The 26,737-nt window shown below is 34.7% G+C and overlaps 1 protein-coding gene across 6 annotated transcripts in view; it reads left to right on the top strand.

The window, feature by feature from the left end:
- The window catches only part of RAPGEF2 (Rap guanine nucleotide exchange factor 2), a 251,112-nt gene that overhangs the window by 52,887 nt on the left and 171,488 nt on the right, over positions 1-26,737 (top strand). For all 6 annotated transcript variants that reach the window (XM_036992930.2, XM_036992931.2, XM_036992929.2 and 3 more), the window contains exon 2: positions 22,404-22,474. In XM_036992930.2, coding sequence (XP_036848825.1) covers positions 22,404-22,474 — 71 coding nt within the window. The remainder of the gene's footprint in view (positions 1-22,403; positions 22,475-26,737) is intronic.

Below are 26,737 nucleotides of genomic sequence, written 5' to 3'. Positions count from 1 at the left end.
ATTCTACCACTTGAATTCAGTAGAAGTGTGGAAGTAATTTTAATTGATGGTGTGAACAATAGGGTTCTCAGTCTGTGTAGTAGCATCCTATTTATAGATGAAAGCAGCTGCATCCTTTTTCTTAGGAGGAATGAACACCATTGTTCTCAGATCATCAGGTGAATGCTCCTGTGGGAAAATGAGAGGCATTTATAGCAGGTATTACTGATCTCCCTCTAATCAAGTTTTTATTAATCTCTAAGGAAGGAGAATCCATTTTAATTCTAGTACCTAAGTATGAAATGTGGCATTGTAGTCATAATAGTTGGATACTTATTTTTTAGTTTAACAGGATTTTTTTTAAATCAAGAAATGATCTATGTTCAACAATACATTAACATTCGAGTTGTGCGAAGACTTAAAAAGACTTTTCTTATGTCAGGTAAACGACGTAATGTCTATCCTCACTTTAAATTTTTATTTTTTTCTTATGTCAGGTAAATGACATAATGTTTATCCTCATTTTAAATTATTATTTTATGAAATGTACCTTTTACTAACTGATTCTTCTATTATTCCCTGTCATAACTGATTTTGTGCTTCTGTATGAAGTGTTAACAATAGCCGATTTCAGGCAAGTTTAACCCTTTCTCAAATCCAATGAAGAACATACTTTTATCCTCAGTTTACACATGAGGAAAGCTAGGAACTTGCCCAAGGTCACATAGCTAGTAAATATTAGAACCAAGCCTCCAACCAATTTCTTTCTGATTTTTACAGCCCTATTAATTACACAGGAATATCTTTATTAGTGTTGGGACTATGTCTAGAAAGTGCTTGCCTCATTTATTGCAGTATCACACATGTGAACAAAGTGTACTTTAGGTTGACTGCTTTGCTGTCCGCAGAGCTTAGACCAGAGTGAGGGATATGTCCTTAATATGGTATGTAATCTTTTTCCATTTGCAACAAGAATGAACATCTACCACTTTGTACTGTAAGGTAATGACTCCAAAGGAAATGGATTTCATTTATGTGAATTTGTAATGTACACTTTAACTGTATAATCCTGCAAATCATCTTTTTCTCTTTTACAATGAAGCTTTTTGAGTTCAAGACAGGAATTCATATTCAAGTAGAGTCTACTTCTTTGTATTGAGATTTAAAAGGTAAAAATACTGTAACAATTTCTTCTGTAATTAGTCTTAAACTGCATATTTAGTTTTCTTTATGATCACATATTTGGAACTAATTAGAAATTAAAGAACTTTAAAGCTGTGGGTTTTGAATACGTAAGTGCTTCTGATTAAAAATATGTGATTACACTGGAGAAAAAACGGGAAAAAGGAAAGCAACTTGAGTGTGGATATTCATGTAATGGTGAAAAATATCTTGGCTGTAATCATAAATGGCTTACTTTATAGCATTTGAAACATTTTGAGATGTACTTGTTATCAAGACTTGATTACTAAATGAATTACAAAGTCTTAGTAAAATTGAATTTTTTAATGAATTTATTTTTGAGATACTGGGTTCAGAAAGCAGATGGTTAGAAAATATCTTAACTGTATTGGAGGTAGTTTCCTTTTCAAATACGTTGTTTGCATCACGTAGAATTTGTAGTTCCCTGGTGGTTTTTCTTTCTGTGAAAGTGTTCTTTGAATTAAATAAATAATTTAGGTTGTGATGGCAATTGTGATAGTTAATCATAACCATACATAGTTGCTTATCTTCATATTAAATTTGATCCCTGGTAGGGGTCAGGTTTGATAAATACATCAAGAATAGTGATACCTTTCAGGAATCTACTGGTTGCTTAATAGAGGCAGTTAAGACTTGTTTTTTGAGAGCTATAGTAATTTAGATTATCTCCCAGATATATTCTAAACTTTCATAATCTTGTAAAGTTTGCATTATGAAATTCTAGAGAGAAAGATCCTTAGAATGCAGCATGCAAATAACTGTAAATCTTCGATTCTGGTAATTTATATGCTGTTTCTGACAAATTTGTGTTTATTAAAAGCCTGGGAATCTGTATATTGAAATATATATATTGAAATATGTATATTGAAAAAATTCATCTATGGTAAACTCTCATAATTGTTATTAGAAAGTAATTTTCAACCTCCAGGGAAGCATACTCTTAAATCTTTACACTTTAAATCCAGATTCATTGTATATATTCGTGTACCAGAACTAGAGAACGTACATAAATTCTGCCCACATTTGTACATTATGCCTCCCAACTATCAAAATAGCACCTAAGGGTTTTGTTGACATCTCATTTAATCCTTACAACAGCTCAAGGCTTGAACATAAAATACCATTTTTCATATACACCTGATTCTCAGATTAAGTTTGTTCATAGTTAAAAACATGCAAGTGGCAGAGCTGTAGATTTTAGCCAGTCTGGCACCAGAGATTAGGCTCTTTCTTAGCCACTGTACTAACCTTAGCCTACAAGGTATTAAATACACACTTCAGTAATTGTTTCTGTTATTCCTTGTAATATTTTTTCCCATCACATTACTGAGAAATAGGTGAAATGTCAAAGTGCAGGCAGTGGACTATATTTACAATCCTTTTGTTACCTACTCTCCTCTTACTCCCAAACAGTTTTTCAAATAGGAAGCATTTCTTATGACTTGTGTAACACTTGCTGAGCTGTATAATGTGCTTAATTTTTATTTCATTTTGATTTTTAATTTTGTACCATAATATTCCAGAAAAGATAGTTAATTACTAGATATTTATCCATACTGGAAGGTGGGACTGCTTGAAGTAAATGGCTGTTATTTATAGTGAAAATATTCTTTCCTACATACATAATTTTGTGTATTGTTATTATACAAGTATTTGTCTTACAAATTTATAAAATTGTGGTGGAATTTCTTTACCCTCAAGGCCCAGTAACATCTCATAGAGATGTTATTTTGTTGTGAGGTATAAACACTGAATGTTGAATAAGCACTTTGTCTTGACAGTGAATTAGTTGTGGATGTTTACATTATTTTTTTGGATAAAGTTGGTTGTATACTTTGATAAAATAGAACAAAAAAGAAAGATTGTAGAAGTTTATTTAAAATGTGGGAGAGTGTTCAGAATATGTCCATATTTTTTCCAGTTTCCAGAATTGTTTTTATCTTACTTTTTATTGAGGTGTAATTAACATATAAAATTGTGAGTTACTTAAAGTGTACACTGTTGTGGTTTTATGTACATGTAAATTGTGAAAGGATAATCCCCTTTGAGGCTAATTAACACATCCATCACCTCACACATTTATCTTTTTTGTTTAGAACATTTAACTTCTACTCTCAACAAATTTCAGTTATACAATACAGTGTTATCAACTATAGTCACCATGTTATACACTAGATCCTCATATCATACCATGAAATACTTACCTTTCTCTCTCTGGCTCATTTCACTTAGCATAATGCCCTCCATGGCCATCATGTCTATTTAAAGGCTGAATGACATTCCACTGTATAAATATACCAAATTCTCTTATCCATTTTTCCATCCTTGAACACTTAAATTGTTTCCATATTTTGGCTATTGTTAGTAGTCTTGCATAAGTCCATATTTTTTTATTATATAAAACCACAAAAAATTGGTAACAGGCAAAAATAAAAGAATGATGTTTACCCTCCTTTAAAATCTGTAGTTAAATTAATCCATTGGAACTATCTAAGGCAGTCCAAGAAAATTTGGTGTTAAAATTAATGTATTTAAATAATTGGGTGGGCATAAAAATGAGAATTACCTTTTACATGGCATGAGGACACACTACTGACTAGATACTGTATAGTTTAAGAAGATGCCAAGAGGCGTATACTGAAAGGTCAGAGAGGGTCTTAAAAACAAGCGGACATGTCACAAGAGTGGAAATCAAGTCAGGTATCTTAGATAAGTGCAAAGAAATAGTATACACACACACACAGGTCAGATGACAAAAATTAAAATCTTAGGGTCTTGAAGGTTGCCAGTTGCTTTTAGCATAATTAATATTGGTTTATATCAAGGCATACAGTAGTTTATAAATTGCAAACCTTTTTAAGTGATATGTTATTATTGGACTTGTATTTCCAATTGCTGCTACTGAGTATGCACTTAATTTTAGCTTTCTGGAAAGGTGATTGTTGAAAGGTTATATATGTAACAACATCAGGACTAATTGTTATGACTTCATAAAGTATGACTTTAGTTTTAAGTTTGCTGGTTAGGTAATTTTTAACATGTATTACTACCGGTAATTTTTTTTCCTATGTTTTTAAGAGGGAGAGAGAGAGAGAATATGAATATGAGACTAGAACAAATTTGAATGAATTAAAGGAATGAATATGAGAAACTCTGGGATTTGGAAATTCTACTGTACTACATATATAATAATCGTTATTAAGGAGTCTAATTTTGTGTGTGTATGTGTGGGCAGAAAGGAGCAGTTACAAAATTTTGATTTCTTTGTTTTTGGTAATTATTAGATACAAAGTATCTACATTTGGGATTGTTACGGAAATTGGAGATAATAGATGTAGAACATCCAACACAGTGCCTTTCACATAATAGTTAGTTGTTACTCTTTATAAATAAGTTACCCTTCATGTAACATGAGTGCTACAATACAGAAAATGATTTAAATAATGTCTTGAAGCAATAGGTTTGAAATCAGTTTTTTTGTTCCATAATTGTATTACTAAACTGTTGAGACATGACATCTATACAAAAATAGAGCCCAATATTCAAATAGTAAGCTATATGCCAGATCATAAAAATACAGGTTCCATTGTGTTTTGTGAGTTAGACTAGTTTGCTATTTTTCTATCAATCTTAAGGGAAACAGTATTCCCTGAAATACTACAGACAACACAGAATGGTACACAAACAACAGTGTACTCTGCTGAAAATCTTTAATATTGGAATATATTCTGCAAACTTAAAAAAAAAAAACTAACACAAAGAGCCTTCTATGTTTCTTCAAGGAATTTTTTTCCCCAAGGGAGAAGGGTGGGGAAAAGGTCTGTGGGATAAGTTTATTTAATGTGACATCAGTTGAATAAAGCCAGCTGTGAGTAATTATAACTGATACTTGATTTCCAGCTGTTTCGTTGAACTATTATTGGCTCTCAAGTTATTTGACTATTAATTAAATGATGACTTGTTATAAAGGAGTCTTAAAGTAATGGTTGCCTCAATTAGAACATTTAAAATGGGCCACCTGGTGCAAAGTTTTAATTCTTTTTGGTGCAACTGTTATTTTAAAGATAGTACACTTTTGCCTTAGAGGAAAATATGCAGTTCAGATATGTTTTGCTAGTGATTTTCTTTATATTATAAATGCTTACATGAGTAGAATTAAACATATCTTCTCCTTGCCTACAGGTTTTTGAACTCAGGTTATCATTAGTGAAGAACTCATGTTAGATTGAATATAGAATAGATTTTTTTATTTTGGCATTTTGGACATTGAAAAGTTAAATTGTATGTATAAGCAGTGGATATTGTGGAAGGTTTGAAAAAATTGGGATAAAAGAAAGAAATAAAGAACAATTGAAGAAAGAGAAATGTGAAATTAGGAAGTAAGAACTGGTCAAGTGTGGGTTAGTGGTCCAAGGACCTAAGGAAGAGAGCAGTTAAAAATTAAAACCAAACAAGCCCTTAGAAGCTATGGGAGTGAAGTAGGGTGGAGGGCTGCTGGTGAGAGGCGCCAGTGCATCTAGAGGAAAGGCGCAGTGCTTTTAGAAGAAATACATGTTTCTGTTGCCGGTAAGAAATAGTGACCAGATATACCTCCTCACTTACCTTCTGCGTTGGGATCTTAGTGCAATCACTTTGTTAATCTTTCTGGGCCTCAGGACAATCAAAGTGCAGAAGTTAGCATAGCTACTTGCTAGAGAGCCCTTTGCCACACAGATTCTGAAATTCAGCACTTCCACCCATTTCCTGGTAATTATGGGGAATAGAAAGAGGTAAAAGACATGGTCCCTTTCTGGGAATGTACAGTCTTTATTGAGTATTGCCATATTGACTTGTTTCTACAGATATTTCATCATGATGTTGAAAAATTACCAACAATCTAAATAAAACATATGATAAGTTCTTTATGGATGATGCATTAGTAAATGTCTAGCAGATTTGAAGAGGTAAGAAGGCCCCCAAACTATCCATGCCATTAAAAATAGAAGGAAAAAAATAAGTATGACAGGAGTTTTAAAAAACTAATTAAATGTGTGAAAAAGAGAAGTGGTGCTGTGAGTAGAAACTCCTAGTTGAAGATAACGCCTAGGGTTCTCACTGGAATGCAGACTTACCTTGTTTATTGCACTTTGTTATATTGCACTTCACAGATACTGCATTTTTTACATACTGAAGATTTGTGACAACCCTGCCACAAGCAATCTGTTGGTGCCATTTTCCCAAAAGCATTTACTTACTTTGTGTCTCCTTGTCACATATTGGTAATTCTTGAAGTATTTCAGACTTTTTCATTATTACTATTTTTGCTCTGGTTGTCTGTGATCAGTGATCTTTGACATTCTATTGTAATTGTTTTGGAGCATCAGAAACTGTGCCTGTAAAGACGGTAAACCTGACTTGATAAATGCTGTGTGTGTTGTGACTGCCCCACCAACCAGGCATTCCCCCATCTCTCCCCCTTTGCTCATGCCTCCCTGTTCTCTGACACATGACAATATTGAAATTGGGCCAATTAATAACTTACAGTAGCCTCTAAGTGTTCATTTGAAAGGAAGAGTCAGTTGATGAGGCAGCTTCATTGTCTTATTTTGAGAAATTGCCATAGTCACCCCAGCCTTCAGCTGCATCACCATGAAAGTCAGCAGCCATCAATATCGAGGCGAGACCCTGCATCGGCAACAAGATGATGACTCCCTGAAAGCTCAGATAATGGTTAGCATTTTTTAGCAATACAGTGTTTTTAAATTAAGTTTGTACATATTTTTTAGACATAATGCTGTTGCACAGTAGTGGACTGCAGTATTGTGTAAATAAAGCTTTTATATGCACTGGGAAACCAAAAATTCATTGACTCACTTTATTGCAATATTCTCTTTATTGCGGTGGTCTGGAACTGAACCCACAGTAGCTCCAAGGCTTGCTTGTAGCTAGGGCATTTGTACTCACAGCAGAAGAGGAGAAACTTAAAGGTATAGCTAGTCTTTTGGGTGAAATTTAGTGTGAATTTTAATTACCATTTTAAGCAGTGCTGCAGCAGCTTCAAATGGTAATAATCAGCTGGTGATTATAGTAGTTTGTAAGAAAAGTCAGGGTCTAGGAGTCATTTGTAAAGATAGGTTGAGGACAGACATGATTTCTAGGTAAAATGATCCTTATAAAGAAGAGTAAGATTCAGAGAGGAGCCTGGGGATACACCCCTTGGAGAGACCTGGTGTTGCCTGCAGAGCCCTTGAGGGGCCCTGGAGCTGACCCAGGGGGAGGGAAGTGGCCACCTTTCTTGACATTTTATAACTCCTTCCCTTTTATTTTGTTCTTACTGCTCTTCATTGTCTAAAAGTTTTTATATTTTGCTTGTTTAATATTTTCTGTCCCACTAGAAAGTGATATGCACTAAAAGGGTTTTGTCTGTTCTGTTTATTAGTGTATCCTTAACATCTAGAATAGGCACAGGGTAAAAGGCAATGTTAATTTCTTTTGAAAGGGTTGATTATGGTGATCTTGGAGAAAGAAGTTTCAGTAAATTTAAGGGCAAACATCAGATCCCAAAAAGCTAAAATAACTGGCTAGTTGAGAAAATGGACAAAAGGGATGTACCTCTCATTCCAGAATCTCAGCCAAAATGCTATAGAGGATTTAGGAAGGGTCAAGTGAAGATTTTCCGAGGTGGGAAAGTTGTTCGGTTTATCTAAGAAGACAACACAATGTTAATAGTTTAAACATCTGGTGTGTGCTGTTGTTTCTTGTGTAATTCCATATGCTTGAATGACTTACTAATTTCAGGAAAGATACATAAAAAGATGATAAAGATGAAGAAGTATCCTCTTTTTTCCCCTGTTCTTTTTTAATTTGTAAAACTTATTTTTCCTCAAAATACTAATACTAAAGGCAGGATCAACATGAGTATTATGCTTGGGGGGTGGGCTTTGTGGGAAGGAGTTTCCTAGTCTACCAGACTGTTTTCTGCATTTCAGATTTTGAATCTTCTACACACAATTTAATTGGCCTCCTTGGGTAATGGCTGTGAATTTGGTAGAATCCTTACTGGCATAATGAAGCAAGGGTTTATAAAGGTTACATGTGGATTACTTCAATGGCATCTAATATTTACTTTGATGAGTAAAACAATGCCTTGGTTCCAAAAGAATAAGTATAACAGGTAGTATTTGCCATATAATTTAAGTTAAGGAGGTGTAAATGACACATAGGCACATTAGTGTAATGTAGTAGGTTTAGTTTCATCATTATCTGTTTGATTTTGACTTACATTTTTCTACTAAATATCAAGTTCAGCTTTAGTAAAATGACACTAAAGGTAAGGCAGGAGTTATAAAATACTAAATAAGTATTATCCCCTTCAAACTTGTCATATTTCAAAGTAATACAATTTTTATGAAAACCCTGGTGCTATTGCTCAAAACATTTTTAGACTGTATCTGTATTATTGTTGTAAGAGTTGCTTAGTGAATCCTACAAGGAAGTTACTTCTTTATATAATTGTATTTTATTTTTGAGCCTGCTTGAGCTTAAATAACCAACTTGTTCACTAGTTTTAGTTCTGGATGAATGTTGGATGTTTCAAAAGCCAAATTTCCCCGAATTACTACTAATGATAATATGCAAAAGGATGTGTTTACAGACATTTTAAAGCACATGTAGCTTGTCCATACAACAATAGCTAGACCAGGACTGTGAATGGCAGTGAATGACCTGTGAGTAGAGAGAAGGCTTCCATTCTTTGCCCTTCCCCCACCCGTTGAGCCTTCCCAGTTCATTGCAGAGCTGGCACTTGGCTTTGGTGGTGTACTAGTGGGCATGGCAACAGAAGGCTAGTCCCCGCACAGTAGCTGGTGCTTTGCTAAGTCGGGTTTCATCCCCAGAGGCATGCAAAGTTATTTTTTTTTTGTCAGAAGTCATTACTGTGTATTTTATTATTAAGCTGTAATAAATTTAAATATCTCAGTAAAAATACACTTTGGAAATGACATCACTTCTGTAATGGTAAAAGGACTTAAGTATAAGATCTAATCACATTCCCTTATGCATAGTAGGTACTCAACAGTTTGTCAAATGAAAGAGGTGTATATATTTATGATTTCTGGTATAATTAATTCACCTAATATGTAGTTGGAGGATCAAGGGCCTGTGGGAGAAGAATATATGTGATAAGAGTTAGCAGTTTGAATTGGCTGATAGCAATGGTAGAGTGAAGAAAACCTTTATTATATGTGAGGAAACTTATCTTCTGGCACCCACAACTTAAACTGAATTTCTATTTTTGCATTGTGGCCATTTGGGATGATGTCTTATTGACCTTAACAGACTTAAGTCTTTTTGAGGACCAGTGTGTGTTGTACCAGTCTGTGTCCGAGACGACATCCTAGCACACTGCTTTTGCACAGCCAAGTACTCAGCCTGTTGGACTTACTTGTGAACTGTGAATGAAGGGAGGGGGTGACATCTGAACAGGGTTTGGATCTTCTCTACCTCCAGTCTCTGTTTAAATTTGGGACTGAGGAAGTCTTCATTTGTATTAGGAAGAATATGAGATGTGTTTAAAATTTTTACTGCTTTTCAAATCCAGTCATTCTCTACTTCTTACAGTTAGAGGATTACAACATTGTATTTTTACTTTAAAACCAGAAATCATCTGAGTAAGAAAACAAACAAAAAATAAAGTGCTCTTCCAAGTAAGTTGCCAGGAGGTCTCTGCAGCCTAAACATGTTGGCCAGAGAATTACTGATACCTCCTTCACCCTGTGGTACCCTTCGGCCTTTGATTTCTGTAATTGTCATTAAGTATTGAGTAATAATAATGGTGGCTGGTGCTCCAAAAATTGTCTACCATGTGCCAAGACCCTGTTCTAAACATTTTGCAAATCTTAACTTAGATACTGTTTATCTCTATTTTACAGGTGAACAAATAGCTACAGAGAGATTGAGTGACTTTGCTCAAGGATGTGGCTCTAGTACATGGGAGTCAGGTTTGAACTCTGGCAGTGTAGTTCATATGACTCATACTCTTAGCCCAGTGGCCTGGCAAGCAGAGACATAGGAGAGCTGCCTGGGAGGGCTCACTCTGATTACCTGTTCTGTTTAGAATATCTTCCACCTTTTCCACATATTTTCCCTTCTGCTCCAAGGCTCAGAAGTTTCTAATGTTCTATATTTCCTTGATAAAATTTTTTTTGAAAAGTCTGTTTTTGGGAGGGTCAAAATACTTTAGGAAATCAAAATACATCGAGGGTAGAATGCTTTTCTCTGGGAAGTTTTGAGAGTAGGAGCGTGAAGTAAGAGGTGAATAAGTTTGAAAATTTGCAGTTATTCCCCCATCTCCTCTATGCCTCTCCCCGGCATTAGCAGGATTCTCTAAGTGGGGGTCTTGAGCTTTTGGATTTCTTCAAGTAAGACCGGTGACCTCCCTGACCACCATTCAAAACTTAGAGTACCAACAATGTCGGCATCCTTCTATTAATGATATTAGATAAAACAATGAGCTACTATAATGTAGGATCAACATAATTTCAAAGAATGACATTATGAAAGCAAAAAAAATACAAGTGGTTATGATTCCAAAATACAGGAGAACTTTTTAAATTGAATGCATTTAGCTCATCAAGAATCTCATCACATTGTCCTTGTTTTCTCATCATGCCACAGACACTGGTGAAAATATTCCTGTGGACCTACGTTTGTAACTCTGAGATTTGTCTTTTCAGGAAAAGGACATCTCACAGCTTCCTCTTCCTTGTTCCTCTATGAATCCTCTAGTTCTAGAATGTAGTAGCTGATATACCCATCTACCCTTTAAAACTCTGGCTCTGAAGTAACACACATGTAAGTTATGAACACATTTTAGGAAATACAGAGTTGGGAGCCATCTTCCCACTTATCTTTCTCTTCTCCTTTTTGGTTGTATTAGCTTCTCGACAGTGATTGACTTCACAGGATGATGACTGTTGCCACCACACCAAGGGCTTTTTTGTATCATTCTGATTTCTGGAGAATCTTGGTAATGATGCGTCAAGGGCTTCTGGGGTATGTGTGTGTAGATGTCACAGTATTGCTCTTATAAACGCCAAATATCCATTTCTTTATGAACACAGTGGAATCTACCATATAAATCAAATGTACATGTGCACAAATGTAAGCAGTCATGAATCCATAGTACATTCTGCACACTTTGAGAGGTAAAACCAATTGTAGTAGATTTCAGCTTCAAAGGAGAGTTTGAAACATGATTCAATGATGGGATGCTTCAGAAGGTATGACCTGCTGCTGTACCTTCTAGTGGAGCACCTAACATTATATCATGCAATTTTATATTCCCTAATGCTCTATAGTCTAATAATGTTCTTTCTTTTTCTGTAAGTGCCCCCCCCCCACTTCCTTAATTAATTATATGGTTGAATCATTAAACTTCCCCTCTTCCCTGCCATCTCACCTTTAATGGACATATCTGAAAGAGATCAATTTTGAACAGCACCAAAAATTTCTTTAGCAATTAATTCATTTTTGACTTACAAAGTTTGAAGGCTTTAATTCAATATGTAGAATATTCTCTTTTGCTTCTCCTGTCCTCTTGGGAAATAGAGAAGTTTGAGAATAATGCTATTGTTAGTTGACTCCTCAGTAAAACATTCAAGATGGGAAAAACAGATGTCAAATTATTTTTGTCTTTTGTCCTAGAAAAATAGCAGCAATGAAGTTTTCTGTATTAAAACTTTCCATTCGGAAGTGCTTCCTTTTTGCTAAGAGGCAATAAAGAGCCTCTGTCCTCAGTGACCTGTTCTGTTTTGCTTTTATTACATCAAGACTGCTTAAAGTCTACTACTGTAGGAATATTGATATTTGTACAGTGAATAGTTCAAAATAAGTACCATTGTTGGAGCTTCTGGAATTAGTTGGTACTGGAAAATTGAGGCATTCTGAGGGTGATTTTGTAGACCCTGAGATCCCTTGTTGCAGAGATTTAGTTCAGTGGAGTGGTGTTACAGCAGCCTCCGCCCCCACCTACGCTCAGCAAGGTTTCTGTAGGTTTTAACTAGAGCCAGACTGACTGTGGGAAATGAGTTGAACACCAACTTGAAGATTTTAACTGTATTGTTAGAGACTTGGGGGAGGAAGTATGTTTGGTGGATTTATTTTTTTAATTGAAACGAAAGTCCAGGAATCATTTCATTAGAGTGGGATGCATGTGCATGCATGCACTTATGTACAGCTGATTTTACCCATTTGGTGGTTGTACTTTATCAAATGTTTAAATGTTAACTTAAAATGTAGTCATTTACTGCTTGCTAGCTGAAACATGGAGCACAAAACCAATCCAGCATTAAATGTACTGCAAATAATTTTCTAGTGGGTTAATCTATACATGTGAAGTGAAAATTTGACTACAAAATTTTGCAATCTGAGAGATTACAGTAAGATAGTTACTTTAAAATGAAGATATATTTTAATAAGTTGATCTTCTTGCTGCCTAAGAGATGTGAATTCTGGGAAGCTGTAGGCCTGGTGCTAAATGCATTGTTTTGAAGGGGAAATACTTAGTCTCTTGAAAACAGGAATTGTGGACTGATTTAGACACTTGATATTTTTCTTATTTGTGTACAAGATGAATTGTTTAGTTACAACCAAGTTGTTTTTCTAATGAGAAATTTTAGTCTTCACAAATGAAATTTACTTGCTTAAATGGTTATTTTCCCTTAAGACATGATAGTGAACGTAATGGCTTAATATGTATTCTGAGTTGCTAAATGTAATACTGCCCATTTAGTAATCATAAAAACTGCCTTGTGATGTCTATTGCTATAGTATCACTTAATTCTTGCATTTTCCTCAATAAGAGAAACTCTTTGAGAGTGAAGATTATATGTGACACTTCTTCTGTCCCTTAGAATTTGTGAAGTACTTTTCTACTTTCTTCAGCTCATCTTCCTTAAAACCTGACTGCCTTTGTGGCCCCCTAACACCAGCTTGAAATAGAGGAGGCATGGGATAGGGTGTGTTCTGTTTAACTCTGATGTCCATCTTGTAATTTGCATGGTTAAATCAAGAGGTAATTAATTACCTTATGGTTACCTTTGTCTCAAGTTTAGGAACTGTTCAAAAACTCTTTTTTAAAAATAAGAATGTGTTTTTCAGTGGAAAACACTTGAGGAAATTATAGACAAACAATAGCTTGGATCTGTACCTTTTACTTATGGTATTTTTACCCATGTATCTTGTAAAGATACAATGCTTAAGAATCTGAGAGGCTCAAGAAATATATCCAGGCTACATAATTAGATGACCAGTAATATAATTACCAGGTTTTCTTGGGTTTTGACATGTGAATTTGAATGAAATCACAAATTTGGGGGATTGTTTTCCTTTCTGGTAGAAATTAGTAAGCTCAGAAACAGCCTTCATATGATTAGGGTTGAAATTGCTGTTTAAGAACATATTTAAGAATTTTACTGAAAATCATACATTCCACCATAGGTTTTTTTTCTTACATTGTTACTGAGGTATGCAGTGATGTCATCTTCAGGGTTATAAGGGACTGAGATGACACAAAACATCTCAGCAATGTAGTGATTGGACATTTTTGTTTAAAAAGCTCTGGTGCTTTACAAAGACGAATTAGGGAGGCTGGTTCAAATTAGATTTTTCCCTTCTAGGGATGATAGAAATTTAGCAGTTGTAGTAGGAATGCTGATGGACTTATCTCTTCTCCCATACCCCCTTTTATTAGGGCCAAGAGGGGAAAAGACTCACCATATTTTCTGAGATGATATTAAGGCATGCTTTAGACTCAAATCTCTTAGGTATGTATAGTGGAAGCATACTTGTGAGACCAGTGTCTGAGTTTTTCCAGTTGTAGGAAGGGACTGTTGGTCTAGTCTACCACCTTGTGGCCATTTACAGAATTGTCTCAGTCGATAGACATACTTTTCCCACAGTTCAACGCCAAGATGGCCAACACATTTCCTGCCTTTTCATCTTTCACTGTTAGGAGTATTCACTTTAAGGTCGTGCATACCACTATCTCTGCAAGAAATATTGTCCTTTCTTTTCTTTGCATGTAGTGCTTGTACAGTCTGCTGCTAGATGCAGACATTAGAGATGTAAAAGAAAGGAGTGACTTTGCTCAGGGTGTTTATTCTTTAATTGAGGAAATAAAATGTAAACGCCTGTAAGTAAAGTGACTGCACAGAGCACATATGAAAAGCCAAATGTGAGTGGTACAGAGAGTAAGAACTGTAGTGGCTCAGAAAGGAAGCCGTCACTGCCAGTGGTAAATGGGACTTGGAGAAGTGCTTTTAACCAGGGTGACAGGAAGGGGAGTGTGTTTTGAGAGACTTTGTGTTAGGCTGGAAGGATGCAGAGAGTGCTGGTCCTTTGTATGGTAAGGGTGCAGGAGAGTGTTGGTGTTTGGGCTTTATACGGAAGCCAGCCTGGGAAATAGGTGGTTTGATGTGACATGCTTGAAACAGTCCTAATGGGTATATGCTCTGGGGGTAGTAGGCATTCTCAACCCACCAAACCTGATGTAAAAATCTGCATTCATAAAGGAGACAGACAACTTAGGGGTTCTTTATGTGTTTTATAAATAATTTATTAGACTTTTTTGGGGTGTGGAGGTACATATGAAATGATGTGGTAATCTATAAAAATTCTGATGTGTACGTGTATTTCAGAGATATTTTAAATTATATAGTTGGCATTACTATGTCCTTGTATTCAAATTTCATAGATAATAAAATCAGGTACCGTGTTTTGACGGTCTATAGGTGCCATGAATTGTTACGAAACTACATGTCATTTAAGGCACACAGCTTAGCTGAGATAATTATTCACTGTGTTTTGCAAATACAGTTTCTAGAACACACCCAGGGTCACACATCTTTGTGGTAATGGGGACAAAGATGTGACATGTGCTTCCTTTGACATCAAAACCCATACTCTTTCTATTATCCCTCTTAGAATAGTTACTTTATATATTTTAGTATAGAAAAATTTGGGGTCTCCCAAATAAAACTTTTAAGTTTACCACTATGTCAGTATTCACTGTAAAACTTGTAGACTTCCCATCTTTCTACCCCCTCCCCCGTTGGCTATAGACATGAGTTTGGGCCTTTGGTATTCTAGCTTTTAACCGCTTTATTAATCATGTTCAAGACATAACTCTCTAATTCCTTGTTTGTGATCTTTGGCCAAAAAGGATAAATTATATTTTTGTCTTTGTGAGGAAGAATAAAGAAATAAATACTATAGTTCCTGGTCCTGCTGTCAATTAAGCAAGATACTCCTTTTTCTTCCTCCTGTGTTTAATTCATAGGTATTTACCATGTAAGACATCTATAGGCCTGCTAACTATAGCACAGTCTTGGCTTCAGTTTCTTTGATGATTAATATACAATCTTGTTTTTAAAAATTCACTACAAGTCTTTTTTAATTGAAGTATAGTTGACATACCAGTTATATTAGTTTCAGGTGTACAATATAGTGATTTGACAATTTATACATTATGAGATGCTCATCATAATAAGTATAGTTACGCTATAAGGAATCAGACTTATCAAAAAAATTCTTTTAACTGGAAGGTTATATATTTTGACCACTTTATTTCTGATTATAGTTTAAATACATGGCTTCATATATAAAACAAGACTCATTTTAAAGGAAAAAATATAATTAAATTTTTTCTTGTAGTACAGTGCAAAATATGTCCCTTCCCTCCCATTGTTTACAGTATGTGGAGGAAAAGAGGAGGAAGTGACCCACAGTAGTTGTGGGAAAGGAGGTGGGGGAATAGTTATCTTCTCTCAGCTCTCCAAAGATCATATTAAAATACACTGTAAGTTGTTAGTGAATCCCTGATGCTGGTAAACAAGTTAAATTAAAAGCTAGTTTTAAGTGAATTATAAGTTTGCTCTAGGCCTGTTATGTTCTGAATGAGTCTCTAAGGAGAAATTAGAGAGAGTCCAACATGCAGAGAACTTTCCCTCTGACTTCTTTCCTATTAGGCCTGTATTATGTTTATAGAGACTCTGGGCAAGATGGTTTGGTTAGGTTGTGAACAATCACTCTTATAAATAACTTAGTGGAAGGATGCTTTTGGGTTTTAATACATGGTGTACATTTGGGGCAAAAAAAATCTTTTTCATGGAAAATTTCATTGGCCTGTCAGTTTTTTTTGTCTACTGGGCTACAGTAGTTTTAATAATTTTAATCTGCATTTAAATAGCATCTATTTTTAAAAAAAGGATGTCCTTCCTAGGGTAGGAAGGCTTATTGTTCTGAAAAATGCTACTTCCTCATTAGAACAAGTGTTCCTGTTTGTATTCAACACTGAAGAATTTGGGGGGGGAAAGAGCTTACATTTTTAAGAGTCCTTTGAAACTAATAGCTGTGTGAATTTTATTTGTCTTGGGAGGTTAGAAAGTTCTCAGTTTACATATCACAGTTCTCTGACAGAAATGACAGTTGGAACATTAGGTGATAATGCTCTTCAGCATTTTTTTCTATAATTAAGTTTGTTGAAACATTACTTTGCTCTGAGTATCTCCTGTTTGTGTAGAGAGAAAAAAAATTAGAATTCAAGAATATAACTCCATGAAGGCCATATATACATTTCTTTGCCCCTCTTAAGAGAAAACTATTGTTCTGTGCTGCAGCATATCTGATTTTCACCAAATTGTTGCAAATTTCAGGTTGGTTTGAAGAGCAAGACTTCCTCAGTACCTCACCCTTTTTTGCCTTTTTGTTCCCTTGCTGGCTAAAGGCATTTTCATATCAATTTACAGATTATTTTAATAAAGACTAAACACTCAGTGAAAATAAGTGTTGAAACTTGCATGTGAAAAGTTAGGGAAGAGCAGCAGTTAAGGGCAAGGAAGGGGTGTTCCTGGGCAGAGCTGGGATGTGTCACATGGCCTCTCTTACCCTGGGGTGGCAGGGAGGTGGTAGGGGGGAAGGGGTGCAGGGGGTGTCTCTTCCCTTACACTGCTGATGTATTTCATTTTTCTTGGTTTGCTGCCTGATATCTCATGCCACTTAGAGCTTTGTCTGGACTATAAAAATGCAAATGATGAAAGACAGTTCCGCATAGAAGATTCAAGGGCCCCCACTGCTCATTCACATCTGCAGTTATGTTCAGATTGTTTTCCTTTGATTTTCAGATGGGGCATGGGGTAAAGCGAGGTTGATGAATACTTGCGGAGAAGAGGGCACAAAAAATTGATCCGAAGATGCAAAAGGCCCTATTTGCCAATTTCAAAATTGTCCCCAGTTCACCTTGCCCTTAGGAAAGGATAAGAGAATTTGTCTTCCTTCTGCTTTTCAGTGTTACTCACTTATAATCTCTAATCATTGGTAAACCTATTATTTGGCTATTATGCTCTTTATCAAAGAAGAGCTTAGCCAGAATCCCCCTTCTGTCCATTTTCTTTAGTTTACTTTGCTCCTCTCTTCTCAGTTTTCTTCATTCCTCAGTCAGAGAGCAGAGATTCCTGATGGCTTTTCTGAAGCTTCTACTTTTGTAGATCTTACCCAAATCTATGATGATCACGTCATATTGCAGAGAAACATCATGTTTACTTGTTCGTTGCCTGCCTTCTAGACGTCAGTTTCTTACTGTTCCATCTGTTAGTTACAAGTAAAGAGATCTCAAGTTTAGATATAGTCTATATCTGTGAAGTCATCTAATTCAAGGTGGATAATGCCTTCTATTTAACAGCTTCATGTAAGATAATGATGTCTGCTTTTTGAATTTATAAGCTCATTGTGGCACAATTTAAAACAAGTTTCTTTTGAGATGACTTATTCTAAGAGTAATGGAAGAAACTCTAGACATTATTTGTTGAATTCATTTAAGAAAGTTATAGTCTAATATCTGAAATACTCACATGGAACAGTTGCACAGGATTCCCTTAATGTTTATTGCTTGAGTGACACATGTTTAAATTTATTCCCCCTCAAATATTATGATTATGTGAAGTTCGAATGTCTTCCTTATGCAGCTACATATTGTAGAAGGACAACCCAGTTCATTTATGTGGTCATGCAGCAATGGTATAGTGCAGTCTCTTTCCATCTGTTGCAGTTTTATAATGCAGACTTTAAGTAACAGCTGCCTGACCTATTCACTTATGTCTGTGACTTATAGGTGAGAATATGCCATTGTTCTGCACCCTTTTATTAATCTTATTTAACTCGCAAGTTATAATTACACATATTGTTTTAAGATAAATAAGTAATGGTGGCATTATTCATAGACATAGTCTATGTTATAATTGTGCAGGTTATATATTCATACTCAAGGTTAAATTCATATTTGCAGTACTGACATACATGAGTACAGTGTCACGAAGATGACCCTGTACAACTATGAAATTCCATAATGTTCAAAAGCAGCAGATGAATGAAGTGCCATTTCATCAAGGAACATGCTTTTTTTACTTTGATTTTGCTTGGTTTGTATGAAGAGACTGTTATTTTAACACCTATTGTCTTTTAAGGTTTAAGGCTGTTCTTTTCTTCCATTCTGTTAATAAGCTCCCAAATTCTTGCTTCCATTATGTCTCTTTCGTCCCCATTCTCCATCTTTTAAAAAAATTTTTGGTCTTTCTACTGCCTTTCTAAAAATACTTTTTTGGTCCATGAACACTGATTTGCTTGATGAGTGTTAAGTGGATGTAAATAGTCTTGTCTGTTTGCTTAGATAAAAGCACTGGAGACTGTGGGTAGGTTATAACAAGTTGATAGGTATTTCAGTGAAAAAAAGGTAAGACTTTAATACTAGATTCAGAATATAAGCTCTTCAGGAATGGGAGGGCAGCCTTTCTCTCTACTATTTAATGACTGCAAATAACACATATTTATATCTAAAATAGAATATGAACTTTAAAAATATTCAAGAGAACCTTTTATTGTAAGTATTAAAAACAAGTTCTCATTAATTAGAACATTTTTATTGACTTCCCTACGGGCGAATAAATGTTATAGTTGGAGTATGATTGCTTCTAAAGAGGACATATATGAGGCTTTAAAAATTCACACTTTGTTTAGATGTTGGGTTTTTTTTCACCTTTCTTATTTGTATTGAATTTTTAGGGTCTAGTTTTAGATTTCAAACTTTAAATAACTTTAAAAATACTTATGGGAAATAGCAAAGACTACAGAAAAAGACAATTAAATACCATCAGTTTATTTGAAAGTTGACCACCAGAGGGCAATGCTTGAAATTTCCAACATTGATAAGCTTTGAACTCAGACAATTTAGAATTATAAATGAGGTCTTTTTTCCCCCCTTAACACATCATAACATTGTTATGAGAACTACAATAAATATTTTAGGCTGAAAACCTTTCTTAAAAAGTTCTCAAATTCCTTATCTAGTTATTCTGTTAATCACTTTCTCTTATTTGTGCCCTTAATATATGAAATTTAATTGCACAATTTAAACAATTGAAGTTTGAATTGTTCTGAAAGGTATTCCTAAAGCTATAAACATTTTTTCCTGATTAAAGCAAGGATTAAGTGTAACCAAAGTAGTGTAAGACTTGTACCCTGAAAAATATAAAACATTGTTGAAAGAAATAACAAAAAGACTTAAGTAAATGGAAAAACATCCCATGTCATGGATTGGGAGAACTAATAGTATTAAGATGGCAGTACTACCTGAATTGATCTATAGATTCAATGTAATCCTTTAATAAAATCTCAGCTGACTTTTTTGTAGAAATTGACAAGCTGACTCTAAAATTCGTATAGAAATGCAAGGTACCCAAAGAACCAAAACAGTCTTGGAAAAGAACAAATATGGAGCACTCACACTTCCTAATTTCAAAGCTTACTACAGTGCTACATAAATAAGACAGCGTGGTACTGGCATGAAGATAGATATATAGATCAAGGAAATAGAATTGGGAGTCCAGAAGAAAACACTTACATTTATAATCATTTGATTTTCAACAAAGTTACCAATACAATTCAATGAGGACAGAATAGGCTTTTCAACAAAGGATGATGGTACAACTGGATACCCACATGCAAAAGAATGAAGTGGGACCCTTACCACATTATATACAAGAATAACTCGAAATGGTAGGCCTAAAATGTAAGAGTTAAAACTATAAAATTCTTAGAGTAAATTATATTAGTAAATTCTAATGGCATTAGATTAGGTAACAGCCTCCTAATATGCCTTTAAAACATACACAACAGAAGAAAAAATAGATAAATTAGACTTCATCAAAATCAAAAACTTTGTTTTTCAAAGGGCTCTGTCCAATAAAGTAAAAAGAGAGCTCACAGAATGGGAGACAATATTTATTTGCAAATTATATATCTGATGAGGGCCTTCTATACAAGATACATAAAGAATTCTTAAAATTTAATAGTAAAAAGACATTCCAATTAAAAAATGAATAAAGAAGCTGATTATTTATCCAAAGAAGATATATAAATGACCAATAAGCACATGAAAAATGCTTATGATCCCCAGTAGTCATTGGGGAAATGCAAATCAACACCATAATTAGATAATACTTCAAACCAACTAGAATAGCTAAAATAAAAACAACAGGCAATAACAAGTGTTGATAAGGATGTATGTGGAGAAATTAGAGTCCTCATACATTGTTGATGGGTTTATAAATAAATGTTGCAGCTGCTTAGGAAAACAGTTTGACATACAAAGTGAGCATAGATTTACCATACAAACCAGTATTCCATATTCCATTCATAGGTATATACTCATGAGCACTGAAAATAGGTGTTCAAAGAAAAGCTTATGCTTGAGATTTCATAACAGCATTATTTATAATACCCATAAAGTAGAAAACCCAGTATCCACTAATTGATGAATGGATATACAAAATGTGTTGTACATTTGCAATGGAATATTATCTGGCAATACAAAGGGAAGTACTAATACATGCTGCTATAGCATAGACAAACCTTGATGATAGTATGCTAAGGGAAAGAAGCCAGTCACAAAAGGTAGTGTATTCCATTGTGAGAGTCCATTTACATGAAATGTCCAGAATTGACAAATACATAGAAAAAAGGTAGATCAGTCATTGCCAGAAGTTGGGGGTACAGGAGATATGGGGAATGACTGCTAATGGATATGGAATTGTTTTTTGGGATGGTGAAGATGTTCTGAAATTAGTGATGATGATTGTACAAAAACAAATCACTGAATTAACTCACTTTAAAAATGACAAATTTTGAGGTTTAGTTACTGGCTGCCAGGGTGGGAACAGGGCAAGAGGAGCTGCATTGCATGCCCCCTGCCCTCTGGGTCCCTGAACCCCCTGGTGGCTATGTCACAGCCCATACACAATGAAGTGTGCCTTGCATGGCCTCAGCCTGGTTGTGTGTCATGGTCCAGTGTTGCTGCAGTGTCCTGAAAAAACTAAAAGAAAAAAAAAAGATAAATTTTATAGATGTAAATTACATCTCAATGGAAATATTATTTTAAAAAAGGATAGGTTTCACAAATTTTTTAAAATACTTTTAAGTTTTCACTAAGATTTAGGGGAGAAGTAAATATTCCTTTATATTCTCAATATCATAAACTGTAATCCTAGATACTTACTGGATTCTTAAGATACTAATAACTTGCTGGCTTGCCATTTAAATGAATATAAACAAGATTTTGAGTTTTCACCTGTTCTGAACTTTCATGAATAACTGAGTCTTTTCTGTGTTTTGCAATATGAACTAGAAAAACAAGGCACTTCCCTTTTTCTAAAAGAAAATATTTAAACTTAAATATTTCTTGATATAAGAAATGTCAGTGTAAAGAACTGAAAAAATTGAATTCATCCTCAAATTTAAGTGCCATCATGAAGTAACATGCACTATTTTTTTTATCAATTGAGAAAATTGAGTTAATCACAGTATTGGCAAATATTTATACTTTAAAATTGAAACTTTACATTTGAAATTTTGATGTAAAGTGCAGAAAATAGGTGATAAAGAACTTACATGGAATTAATTTTCATAAGTTTCAGCCCATTTATTTTATATTTTCATAGCTTTTCCTTATATCTCAAAGACAGTTGTAATGGATGACAACTGTGCAGTTCAGCTTTTCTTTTAATAATGTCACTTTTAGTATCTAGGAAAATGTATTAAAAGCTGTCTTTAATTTGGTCTGTAATTATAGTGTCTTGTTTTAGAACCTTTTACCTGACCAGTCTAATAATTTCTCTTTTTTTTTTTTCAAACAGGATCTGGAAATAGTGTATTCCTATTTACATGGTATGGAAGCCTTATCAAACTTGAGGGAGCATCAACTTAGGTGAGTCATTTTTAAGGTTAATAACAGGATGCTAGAATTTTATAGGATCATTATTACAGTCAAGGAGTAGGATCACAGATAACATATTTATGAAAACTCCACCTCATTTAGTCTCTATTCTTGGCCTTGTAAATTTTATAGCCATATAATGATTTTTGACATTTCTGCCATAGTGTTATCCTCTGTCCTTCCCTATCCCTCTCCCCATCCTCCTTACCTAAAGCAATAAACAACAGTTGGTGAAAATGCCAAAAAGAGTATTACTTGCTGTACTGGCAAATGATAATCTGCTTCTTAACATTCAGACATAAGAAACCAGAATTTTTTAAAACTGTTCTTAGAATGATTAGGTTATTTTAGTGTGTTTTAGGTCTTTGTGTGTAATACATTTATTGCATTAAGTTGGTTGCCCTTCTCTGGGAAATACAGTTTATACCATAGTTGTCTTTATGTGGTCATTCATATAAAAATCTTTTCACTTCTATTGTATAGTGATACAGTAATCGTTATGGTTAGCAGGGCTTATATTAAAAGATCAAAACATCTTATATAAACCATTGATTTTTCTTTCTTTTTTATCTTAATTGGAACAGAAAATAAAGGACTTGGAAAGATAGATTCCGTATAAACACCAACTAAGACATAATGTGAAGGTTTTGTTTCTTCCAGCTGTACCTAGTTTTGATACCAGCAGTTTTTAATTATGAGAAGAATACTTTTTCTATGTATTTCCCCTTTACTTTTTAAACACTAATTAATTTGTGAACATGTCAATTTCATATTTAGTTGTTAATTGAGAAAAGTGTCAAGAGGATTGAGTATTTCTGAAATTAAATTTTTAATGAAAGTCATTCAAATTAAAGAAGATTGCCGGTTAAGTGTTTAAAAATTCAGTCAAGTTTTATTGGAAAGGGCAAAACCATTGGGAATTTAGAAGATGGCTCAAATTAAAGCAAGAATAAGTTTTAAAGTGTGTAACTTCCATTTTATGTATTTTGATGACAACTCTCATATAAGAAAAAATCGCAGAGCTGTCTATTTACTTGAATGTAGTTAATCTGCAAATGCAAATGAATTAATTAATATGCATATGTAAATATCACATTCCCTCGTGCCTATAAAACCACACATGGATAATATTTAGATAATATTTAGATATATAATGTATGTGTATAGCATATGTGGTTATAAAATAATTTAGGTAGTAGGAATTCTACCCAATAGAAAAAGGAAAATTTTAGTACTTCTTGTGGAAATTTAAAAAGTTGCAAAAGTAGAGATAATACCATGAGGCCCCACACACCTATCACCCAGACTCAGAACCATCAGTTTTCTGCTGTTTTAAAGGTAAATTTTAGTTAGAAATTACCGACTGATTTAATGATATAGTCTAGTCTATTTATATTTTAGAAAGTCTGTTTTGGAGACTAATACAGCTTTTTTGGCATGAACTTACGGGGAGGTGCTTTTAAGATGTTTATCTTATTCTGCTTGTGTTGAGAAGTCATTTGTTTCTTGTATTTATGGAAATCATCAGCTCAAACAAGTTCGTTTTTAGAACAAAATCAGTATACCAAAATGAATTATAACAAGAACAAAAATACAGGTAAATTCAGTGACTTGGATAAACTGCTTTATAATAACTACCATTGCTGGGAAAAATTAATCTCTTTTAGATAAGTTATTTTCTTTGAAGTTTGTAACTACAATTTTACTCTTGGGATTAATAGGGAAAAGTAAGACTTCCACATAATACAGTTTTCTAATCTTAGAAAATAAAAGCAGCTTTTAATCAAAAATTTCAAAGTCTGTTTATTCATTGTTAATAGAACAATGTTAGTCTACTGTGAGGGAGGGAAGGGGTTTTCATTTACGTGAAAGCTTCAGTTTCATGCATTATTGTGGCCTATTCATATTAAGCAATAAATTGATTCTGAACAGTCAATTGGCACGCGGTTAATTGACTATTGCTGTAAGATACAATATAAAGGTTTTTAGATCTTCATTTAAAAACTGTATATTTTTTCAGCACAACTTTATTATTCTAATATTTATTCCCTTAATCCATATGGATCAAAAGCACCATATTTGCCAAAGGGGAAGAGGGTGTTATAGTTAGGAGCAGAGGCCAAAAATCTGTCAAAACCCAAGTAACTGTCTGGGGCTATTCAGAATTGAAAACAAGTCCTGCTGAACTGTATATGTATTTTTCACCATTATGGATGAGTATAATTTTTATTATATAGGCAGTTTTAGATCATTAAGAAACAACTAAATTATGGTTAATATACTCTTGAGGAATTCAGAGGAGATCAATATGCTTTTGATAAAACATGCTCTAAAATGTTTAAAGACAAAAAAATTTGGTCCTCTTTTCATTTATTTAGAACACTGTCTTATAGAAGGTTTTATCATGATTTTTTTATGGCACTGGTTACGTTTATTCAGTAAGTAGTTATTGATTGTGTGCCTGTTAGGTGCTGGGCAGTGACATAAGCCATGGGTCTACAGAACTGACGCAGACCAACCCCTACTGTCATGCAGTTTATATTCCTAGTGGGGCAGATATAATTTAGGTAAATGAATCAGTATTTTATTCAGATGTTAGTGTTTGGTGTGGTAAGAATGGGTGCTGGGATGCTTTTAATTTGTAGTCCAAAGGAGGTAACATTGGAGGGGGGCAGCTGTGCAGAAGTCTCCACAGTGTTCTGCCATAGCAACAGGCGTAATTCATGGGGCAGGGACCATGGTACAGTAAGGTAAGTAAGTATAGTAGGAGTGTAGGACCTTGTATTCAAGGATGAAGAGCTTGGATTTTCTACTAAAGGTAGTGGAGATTAAGAGCAGAGACATGAGATGATCTGACTTAACAATTGGGAAGATCTCTCTGGAAGGATATATTTTGGAAGCAGATACTGGTAAAAAGATGGGATGGATGTGAAGAAAAGAGAGGACTCGAAATGATGACTCCAAGGTTTTTGGTCTAAATAATTGGTTCCTGATTGTGGGAAAGCAGATTTCTGGGGAAGAAATTCCTGATCTATTTTGGACATTTTGAATGTGAAATGGCTGTTACACACAGCAAGTGACTGTATGTTGAGTAGGCCTTTAGATGACTGTATAGCCTGGTGAGAGATTAGGTATGGAGCATTTCTTTGGAAGTCATCAGTTGATAGAGTAAATTTAAAATCATAGACTGGATGAGATTATGTGGTGCAGAGGAGAAGATGGCCGACAGTGCCTGGAGATAATGCCATTTAGCAGTCAGGTAGAGGAATCAGATGGGGGGAGAACCCAGAGTAGAGAAAGCAGTGACAAGAAGAGAAAAACTGGGAGGCCTGGGGGAGATGATGAGGGAAACTGAGGGCAGGAGGCCTGGGGAAGATGAGGACAATGGAGTCGTCAGATGCTGCTGAGAAGTCAAATCAAGGTAAGGACAGAAAACATTTAGGTAACACAGAGGATGCTGATAGCTTAGAGCCCTTTCTTTGGAGTTTCAGGGACCAAATGATGAAGAAGTGAGAAGAGGGTGAGAAAATGTAGATAAGAGTAGATAGACAAATCTAAAAGGGGAATTTCTGTCATTGTAAAAGCAGAATGTGTATATAATAGTTGGAATAGGGGATATGGGGTCAGAGAGGTGTCTCCTTCCCCAACAAAATAGGTGGTAGTAAGATGTGTTTATATATTAAAAGAAGTAATTCAGAAGAGAGGGAGAAGTAGATGGTGTGGGAGAAGGAGGTAAGTTTGCAGGAAGGCAGTGGTTTACTGTAGGGGAAGGGGTGAGATCCAGTGAAGAGACTGGGGCAAAGATCCTTCTTTAAGGCAGAGCCTGTTATGTGATGTAAGACCAGGTATTTTTAGATCCATTACCATGACTATCACCCCTTCCTGTTAAGAATTGGTGTGATTCAGTCTATTAAAGAAAACTATATACTTAATGATTTATCTTCCATATTTGATGCTCCCTCCTGGGTTAACTGACACTCAGTTGGAGTGTTTTGAGTTAGGAATTGAGAGGAGAGGGGGGACCTCTGAAGTAGGCTGGTGGTAGTAGGAAGAACAAGGAAAAAGAGGACCACTTGTTTTCAAGTGAAAAGTCAAAAGAGCATGTGGTATTTATTGGATTTAGTAAACAGAGGTAAAAATGGATGTAGGTTGATACCAGTGTCCACAGATTGTGTGGACTATGAACTCCACTGACCAAATGAAGGTGCTTTTGAAACAACTGCTTTTATGGCCTTTTCTATTTACTAGTTCCTT

The sequence above is a fragment of the Manis javanica genome, chromosome 3 (assembly GCF_040802235.1).
Source record: "Manis javanica isolate MJ-LG chromosome 3, MJ_LKY, whole genome shotgun sequence".
Taxonomy (NCBI): Eukaryota; Metazoa; Chordata; class Mammalia; order Pholidota; family Manidae; genus Manis; species Manis javanica.
Note: the sequence above shows the minus strand (reverse complement) of the source record. Positions and strands in the feature narration are given on the sequence as shown.